General features: G+C 45.3%; 1 protein-coding gene across 4 annotated transcripts in view; it reads right to left on the reverse strand.

Moving 5' to 3' along the window:
- The window catches only part of VAV3 (vav guanine nucleotide exchange factor 3), a 360,704-nt gene extending 357,151 nt beyond the window's left edge, over nucleotides 1-3,553 (reverse strand). For all 4 annotated transcript variants that reach the window (XM_059137589.1, XM_059137591.1, XM_059137588.1 and 1 more), the window contains exon 1: nucleotides 3,235-3,553. In XM_059137589.1, the coding sequence (XP_058993572.1) occupies nucleotides 3,235-3,438 (204 nt within the window). In that variant the 5' untranslated portion in view covers nucleotides 3,439-3,553. The remainder of the gene's footprint in view (nucleotides 1-3,234) is intronic.
- Nucleotides 3,554-9,482: the final 5,929 nt, after the last annotated feature.

Here is a 9,482-nt window from a genome sequence, read left to right on the forward strand (position 1 = left end):
AAGTTACTAGGTTATTCACTATACAATAGGAATATTGCTGATGGGGTAGGAGTCTTATAACCAGAAGCAGCTAAGAAGATGGGAGCCATTCAATGCAGAAACAGAGATGTCAGCCCAAGGGGTTTAGACACCTTGCGATTATTCTAAAATTTTGATTGCAACCTGTTACTCTTAGAATGAAAGAAGGAGGTGGCGCCTGGGTGGCTCAGTGGGCTAAAACCTCTGCCTTTGGCTCAGGTCATGATCCCAGGGTCCTGGGATCGAGCCCCACATCGGGCTCTCTGCTCAGTAGGGTGCCTGCTTCCCCCTCTCTCTCTGCCTACTTGTGATCTTTGTCAAATAAATAAATAAAATCTTTAAAAAGGGGGGGGGGGCACCTGAGTGGCTTCAGTGGGTTAAGCCTCTGCCTTCGGCTCAGGACATGATCTCAGGGTCCTGGGATCAAGTCTCCTCGTCGGGCTCTCTGCTCATCGTGCTTCCCCCTCTCTCTCTGCCTGCCTCTCTGCCTACTTGTGATCTCCCTCTCTCTGACAAAAAAAAAGAAAAAAGAATGACAGCAGGAAAAAGCAATGTTTTAAGTAATTTTACTAATAATGAACACCTATGAAGTGCTGGGCACTATAAGCATGTTAAATAGATCACCCTGTTTAATGAAACCATTAATAAGTGTCATTTAAGGATTTAACGACAATCTGGATAATGCAAACTCATCTGTCCAGCACTCAGCTGTTCAGCAACCTCCTCTCTCTGCAATATGGTCAGGAACCAAGAAAGCAAGGACAGCCATCGTCATATGCAGGTACTAGCCTTCAAGGGTTCGCTTTTATGAAAAGCCCTCACCCACAGGACATTAGAGAGAAAATTGCATTGAATTTGGAACCAGAAAGCTCAGGACTGGACAGGCTTAAAAATCCAAAAGCAAAATAGCCTAAGGAAAGTCATTCAGCTGTTTACCTCATTATAACCTGATGCCTTATCTGATAGCACAGTGTAATAATTCCTTTAGGGCAAGGATCCTGATGTGTTCATTGTAATACCCCCAGTAGGGAATCAAATTCTTGAAGTATCATATGTGCTCAATTTTCATTAATGATGCTCCTCGGGTATCAAAAAGATTACATTGACTAGATTCAACAAAGAGCAAAAACATGTTTGAAAAGGTTTTCATCCACTGCTAATTATTCAAATAAAGGTTAGAAGATTAAAAGAGGGAGATCCTCAGCTGTCCAGAGAAATGGATTATTGAGAACTTATTGAACAATCCCCGAGGGTTCCAGGAAACTGAAGTTTCAGAAGTGCACACAATACTGTGTTCCCTACTGGTGGGCCGAAGCATCCTGACTCATACCACCTTCTGAAGCTATGAGCCAGGTGGGAAACAGTGATCTGTAAACTCAAGCAACTGCAGCTCCCTATAGAACTTTGCTCAGAACAGCAGCTTCCAGCTTCATGGAAATGTCTGTTAATCCCCTTAACAGCAGACACCTGGCTAGCTCAGTCAGTTAAGCCTCTGCCCACTCAGGTCATGATCCCAGGTCCTAGAATCAAGTCCCACACCCTCAGTCTCCCTGCTCAGTGGGGAGTCTGCTTCTCCCTCTCCCTCTCCCTCTGCCCCTCCACCTGCTTGTGCTGTTTCTCGGTCTGTCTCAAATTAAAAGAAAAACAAAACCTTAATAGGATATCCAGAATTGAAACAACTCTGAAGAGGTCCACAGATCAGGCAGTCAACACCCAGTATTATGGGAAAGTAGGAAATAATTTATCTCACTTCTAAAATCCTATTGTTGTGGCACCTGGGTGGCTCAGTGTGTTAAAGCCTCTGCCTTCGGCTCGGGTCATGGTCCCAGGGTCCTAGGATCGAGCCCCGAGTCCGGCTCTCTGCTCAGCGAGGATCCTGCTTCCTCCCTCTCTCTCTCTCTCTCTCTCTGCCTGTCTCTCTGCCTACTTATGATATCTGTATGTCAAATAAATAAAATCTTTTAAAAAATCCTATTGTTCTCACCACTTACAATCATGTTCTGTTTGGGGGACTGCTAACCAGCCGACCAAAGGCAGATAGGAGGTAATACAGAATTTGGGGTGCAGAGGCACCCTGGTGAAACACTGACATGAAGAAGAGATGAATGTGTGTGCTCTAACTTTAAATACATAATTATTCAATTTCATGAAGTCCATTTCATTGTAAAATGCAGTGCTGTGGCTGCCGAGTAGCTGAGGCACTATCATTTAGGATTAATGATTAAAATATGTCCTGGAAGGAAGGACTCCTCTCTTCTAAGCTGAAAATGATTTTTCATATTACAAAGAAAATAGATGTGAATGGTGTTTACGATCTTTCTGCGTGGAAACTTTCTAACAGGACCACGAAACTACTACTCTGAGCTGTGACTTTTGAGTTGACTGTAGGATGCACCCTCCCCCCCCCCCCCAGAGTTTTTGTTGTTGTTGTTAATCCCTCTAAGAGGCATGTCCAGGCAAGGCTGGAAGAGCCAAGCATGCACTCCGTCCGTCACCTGAGCAAGCCCTGAATGAAGGAAAGCATAATCTCTAGCAAAACTTCTTGTTTCCTGTCGCTGCTAAGAGAGGTTGGACTCGCTCCTTCTCACATGGCTTAAGAAGAGCTGTAAACACAGCCTAGCTCGCCAGCTGGCCACAAGCTCAGGGGGCTTTCGGGGACAACCACTGCATGGTGCTCCCTTTTCCTCCCTTTGACCAGTGTCATTCCTGTACAAATAACGGTACCGGAACGCCCTCCACTTCCTAGAGTCATTTATGTTATGGTTCCTCTTTCAAGAAAACATGGGGATGAAACGCAAAGTAGAAGAGACTAAAAGCAGAATGACCGCAGCACCTCGGTTTATCCCTCACCATTGTTATTGTAAGAGAGCTGGATCAAATTCCTTTTGTTGCCCTACACACGCACAAACGCACGAAAGTAGGTGAAGGAACGGGCACCCTAAGACAGTTTTGTTTTGTTTTGTTTTTTTTCTCCGCTTCACAGAAAGTCTTTATGAAATCCTCATACCATCTCCGGACGCAGGACTTCAGCATTCTGCTAAAGACCTAAACCATTTCAAGCCAAGGTACGAAAAGCCGAAGCGATCCCCAAAGCAGAAGGCTGGGAGGCAGGGCAAGCTGGGCGCACCTAGATGTTTGCATTTACACAAAGAAATTAGCCGGAAGATTAATAGGAGATGCCGGCTGGAGGCAAGGCGCCCGCGCCGGTTCCCTTACCTGGGACATCTGCGGCCTCAGGTTGATCTCCTTCAGGTTGATGGAGTGCGCCCGGAGATTGTTGAGCAGCTGGCAGAGCAGGACTCCATCGCGGAGGGTCTGCGCCAGGTCGAACACCTGCGCCGAGTCCCAGGTCACACGGTGGTTGGCGGGCAGCACCTTGCAGTGGATGAGCCACTGCGCGCACTGCTTCCACGGCTCCATGCCCGACGGCTCCGGGACACGGCCCGGCCGGGGCAGGCGGCAAGGATGCGGCCGCCGCCGCGGTTTCTCCACGCCCCGCCGACGCCAGCCGTGGCCGGCCCCTGCCCTGCGGGGGTGCGGGGGAGCGGGCGCCGCGGCCGGCTGGTCCGGCGCTCCGCGAGGGGCTCGGGTCCGGTGCCGGCCCGGCTCCTCCTCCGCCCGGCCGCCGCTGCAGCGAGTCCCTCGCGCTCTCGGTGCGCCCCGGCCGGCTCCGCGGCGGCGGCGGCGCACAGGCTTCCGACTCGCGAGCCCGGCGCCCGGCGACTGAGCATGCCCAGCGCGCCGGCCGGTCTTGCAGCCGTCTGCGAGTCCCCAGAGGCGCGGTGGGAGAGCGCCGCCGCCCCGGCCTGGGGTCGGTGCCCGGGGCGGGGGAGCCTAACGCCCCCGCCCACCGCGCCCGCGGGTTTGCAGAGCGTACATCCCTACCCCCACCCTGCGGCGTCTGGGGATTTCCCCTCGTGTCGGCTTCCCGGTTCGGGGAAAGTGGGGCTGAACACTGTAATACACAGGGGTTCCTACTGGGACACCCACCCCCCCCCGGTGGCGACTGCAATTTTTTAAAGGGTCCGAGGGGAGCGAAAGATTAATTGGGGCACGAGGAGTCCCCCGAGAAAAGAGAAAAGGACCCAGAGCATCTTGAGAACGCCGTGCTGAAAGTTTTAGAGATCGTCACCCCTCTCTGCTTCCCATTCTAACCCCTAAATCATCTTCCTGCAGGTAATTCCTGTGTCTCCAAGTTAGTTGCTGGTAAGGAGGTTTTGGGCACCTTAAAAGTGTGTGTGGAGACGCCTGCAGAAACCTGCACCTAACCCCGAGCCTATTTCGATGCCAGGTGTTTTTCACTTAAGAGACGGCTTCGCTCTCAAACCCGTAACTTGCTCATCCCTGCAGCCCTGGCGATTTCCTGACGCACAGAAAGCTGCAGGGGACAAATAGGCCAGTGAGACGCCCATGGAGCGCAAACCGCCAACTGCGCATGCGCTTGTGATCCGGGACCAGGTTGGAGAATAATTAGCATAGGTCCTCAGCTGTGCCTTTAGGCCCAGGCTCTGGGACCCTCAGCAAAGTTGGAACAGACACCCAGAACTCAGAGCTGACTGAAGCAGTGCATTCACATTTCTTACATCCTTTGGGGACTCCTAACTGGGCCGCTTTTACTCCCACTGCCCCTCAGAACCAAAAACAATGTTTAAACTATTCATGGCAAGATGCTACCACATTGAACTCTTTCTGTTCTGTATAAATGTGGTCGTGGCTCGCCCTTTCCAGGTGTATCCTTTTAAATTTTGAAAATAAGAAGTGGGATTTTAGGGTTTTTTTTTTTTTAATTACACTGCCGTAGCTCAAATTTTCTATTATGAACCATATTAATTTTATAAGAAAATGAAAAAAAATTTTTAAGTATATCTGATCTGTTAAGGACAGAGACTGTGCCCTTTTCCATTAGTCTGTGAAAATCATAGCACACTGTGTACACTGAGTGTTAAAACAATAAATCAGCCGGAGGATTTCCTTTCCTTACATGCATCCTTCCCCAGCAATTTCCTCTTGTGTTCAATCCAGATTACATCAATGGCACCATGTTTCCTAAACTACAATTTTGGCAAATAAATCATACTAAACTTTGCATAGTTTTAGAAACAAAATCCAACACATCTGAATCACCATGTAATACACAACCTTGCATAAAGAGAAAATTAATTGGAAAAGAAGTTGCATTAAAAAAATAACTAAAGGTAAAAACTCCATTTCAGGTAGCAATAGATTACCCTTGAGTTTTGTAGGACATTTCCAAAACCCAGATAACATACACTATACCAAGAGGCAGAACTAGGCTTAGAGCTTGAGCTTAGCTAGTTTCTAGCAAAATAACCTTGAGAAAATTACATAATGCCTCTAACCTTCAGTTCCCACATATGTAAAATGAGAGAAATAATCCCTTGCAGTGTCTTCGTCAACATCAAATGATAACAGCACCTTGCTCTTCAAAAACGCAGTCCATGGGCCAGCAGCACCACCCGAGAGTTTGCTGGAAATGAAGACTCTCAGTGTCTGCCCCAGACTGAATGAATCAGAGCCTCCCATTTAACAAGACTCCCCAGGTGACACAACTTGATGCTAAAGTCTGAGAAGCACTGATACGATGCATAGAACATGCGGTACCCAACAGTAAGGACTCCATAACATTAACCAATAGCTTTTTGTTCACAAAAAGGCAGCAATGGCCAAACAAATTCTATTTCTGTTTTTTTAAATTCATATATATTGTAATATGTATACTATTACTTCAAAACTTAATACTTCTTAAATCACAGTGAAGGAGAGAGTGACGAAAAGGGCAAGAGGAAAAGCTACGGAAGGCATAGAGGAGACGGGGACTAGTAGAAGTACAAAACAGGAGTCATGTGGAATTCATTCAAGTGTCAGAAATTGGACGACGAAAACGGGGTTTTTGAGCTGTCAGCCCAAGTCGTTTTCTTTTAAAATCTTACTACTTAGTGACAGTGACCAGCTGGGGGATAAAGACTAAATTCTGTCCGTGGCAACTCCTTGCCAGTGCTCTGCCCGTGTTCCCATGAAGACCATTTTTGTACGTGTGACTCGGGACTTAGGACTCAGGGGACCCACTGCCCTGAGACCCGAATTAGCTCCTGAGGGACACCCGCCGTCTGCCTTTTACCCAATGTCAAGCCCTCTGTTGGGTACTTGACAAACATTTACTGCAAAGTAGAAGATGTTCCCCTTTCCTAACAGATGAAGAAACAGTATCATAGGCAGTCAGCACCCGCTTCTTCTGGGTTACGAAGCTCTCACAACAGGGTGTGAATGTGATTGGCCTCCACATCTATGTTGTTTTCCATACACAGCTGCTCCCCATTATAATAATTACTTTAGCGAGTTTAATTACTGGTTTAAATCTCTCCCCGCTAGACTGAAACACCTTGAAGGCAAGGATGATAACTTATTCATCTTCAAATTCCCAGAACCAATCTTGGTGACTGGCACACCATAAGCATTCAAGAAATATTAGTTGACTGAGTAATGAATGAAAAAATGGGGTATGGTGCTTCTTCCTACTCTCTCTGCCCTCTCTCTTCCCGGTAGTGAAAAGATCAGAAAGCATTCACGGTGCTACTGTCAGGCCACATGAGAAGGTCTGCTCCTTCCTGTGTGTCTTGTGAGCCTTTTGGGGCCCTGCAGCGTATCAGGCACCCTCTCTTTTCTATTGCATTGCTCTGTGGTTTGGAGCTTCGCCTCAGCCTTGTGTACTATAAAAATGGGAAATAGTAAGGGTGGTATCTGAGCTTCAGGAAACAGGAAAGACAAGAAGGCAATAGATGATGGGTATCACACACTAGGTCTCTTTCCACGTTCAAAATCACGCCATAATCAGGAAGTGAGGATTTGAGAATTCCCTAGGCTATGCCTCAGTTTTAATGTACCAAAGGACTGTACAGGAGATGAAAGCCACATAAATTCATTTCTTGCTATACAATGTGTGCTGTCACTCAATCCTCACCAATTTTTTTTCTTTTTGTTATTTCAACTGTTAAGTTTACAAAAGCACTAATACCTATCTACTACCAAGAAATTCAGAAACCCACATTTCTTATTCTGTGTTTACTTATTATATGTCACAGAAGTGAATCACCAACATTATAAATCATATCAAAGATAAATCTCTTGGGGCACCTGGGTGGCTCAGTGGGTTAAAGCCTCTGTCTTTAGTTCAAGTCATGATCTCAGGGTTCCGAGATAGAGCCCCTCATCGGGCTCTCTGCTCAGCAGGGAGCCTGCTTCCTCCTCTCTCTCTGCCTGCCTCTCTGCCTACTTGTGATCTCTGTCAAATAAATAAATAAAATCTTAAAAATAAATAAATAAATAAATACCAGAGAACCACTGTAAAGATAGGGTGGGTTAGAGCTGGATTTCTATAGCAGTCATTCTTTCAATAGATGTGAATGTTATTTATTCAAATCAGTGTGAATTTAAATATTTTAAGTGTAACTGAGCAGGATCTTGTTAGGACCACAGGATTTTCTTTTCTCTTCTGACATGTTTAAGCCCTGAGAAAATAATAATAATAATAATAATAATAACAACAGCAATTATGATGATGGCCCTTATTCAAATTACCACTTAGCATCTAACAAAAGAAATTTACTTGCGATAATTTTTGACACAAACAGCCATCATAGTAGCAGCCTAAAAAGGAGCATAAGAACATGACCAAAGCCCTTGTGTTACAAGTGATCGACTAATAAAATACTAATTAGCTAAATAATGTCCAAATAAATGAAAATATACGTGTTCCTACGATCTCTCCACTCTGGATACACACACACAAACAATGAAGCTCCAAAGGTTTAATTCAGCAAATTAACCACACCTCAGCTGGATCTTCTGAGTGTCTGGTCTGCATTAAACATGCTGCAGCCCTCAGGCCCTGGTGAGACATTAGTCTGCTCTCAAGTATTAACAGTAATACATGTACACATTATGTTTTAAATAGGACTGAGAAGGCTGGACTTGCAGGGAAAAGCTAAATAGCTACACAACTGTGTATTTCTATAAACAACAAAGAGCCTTGATCTAATTTGTGGAACATTTCAATTTTATTTGCATGTTGATATAAATGTCAAAGAGACAGCTCTTCATACTGAGATGATGAATATTAAAATCCAATTGGGAAGCCTGTGATGTCCCTGTTTCCACAAAATCCTATGCATATCATTATCCTTATACTGATAATCTTGTAGAATTATTATCTCCTGAAGTGTCTGGCATCACAACTACCACCCCCTTCCCTGAACTCCTACCTACCCCTCTTGTGAGCTCCTTAGGAACAGAGACTGTATCAATTCACGTCATATCTCAATGCTTAGCACCTAGTAGGGGATGGATGGATGGATGGATGAATGGGTGGCTGGATGGGTGGCTGGATGGCTGACTGGATGGGTAAGTGGATGGATGGACGGGCAAGTAGATGGATAAACAAAATGAATGGGATGTAAACCACATGATTATAGTAATTTTGAGAAAGGAGAAAAGCAAGGCTAAAGTTCCATTTCCTATTTCCACGTGTCACCCAGATGTATTCCAGCCACCAACAATATCTTTGGGAAAATAAAGCAATACTGTAGGACTGATGGCTTTACCCATGTGAAGAAACTACAGGAGTACTAGAAATTGCCCCATTTCCTTATCCTATAACAAAACAAAACCTATTTCATTTATTTTTGTTTGAATGTCTTTTAACAACTAAAATCCATTACCACACAATTAGGAACTATCTGAGAGAGCTAACATATTTAGTTATGCCTGAGATCAGATCACAGCTATTTATTGAGTTTGTATGAACACTGAACTATGAGCTATTGAACTGCGTGCTTTGTTTCATTTGATTCTCATAATCTCTCTAAGGTAAATAATATTATTTCCCTCATTTTATAGATGAAGAAACCAAGACTCAGAAGGCTCAACTCTCTTGCCTGAATTCAAGAAGCCAGTAAGTGGCAGAACCAGCATGGGAGCCCAAACACTGATGCCAGGATCTATACATATCACAATGATGCCCTTCTGCCACCCAGGAGATTGAAAATACAGAGAGATTCCTAAGAGCAGACCCCCAAAAGACGGCTTTACATGTAGCCAAGTGTGACTGCTCTACGCCTATGCAAACTCAGTCATAAGGTACAGTTTTAGTTATGACATAAATGATATTCCCCTCTCTTGCTATTCAAGTATCAGGAAAAGACTTGAAATCTTCTTGGTAAAGAATTTTTTTTTTAAGATTTTATTTATTTATCAGGGAGAGAGAGGGGGAGAGAGCGAGCACAGACAGACAGAATGGCAGGCAGAGGCAGAGGGAGAAACAGGCTCTCCGCCGAGCAAGGAGCCTGATGTGGGACTAGATCCCAGGACGCTGGGATCATGACCTGAGCCGAAGGCAGCTGCTTAACCAACTGAACCACCCTGGCGTCCCGGTAAAGAATTATTTTAAT

This window comes from Mustela lutreola, chromosome 10 (genome assembly GCF_030435805.1).
Source record: "Mustela lutreola isolate mMusLut2 chromosome 10, mMusLut2.pri, whole genome shotgun sequence".
Lineage (NCBI taxonomy): Eukaryota > Metazoa > Chordata > Mammalia > Carnivora > Mustelidae > Mustela > Mustela lutreola.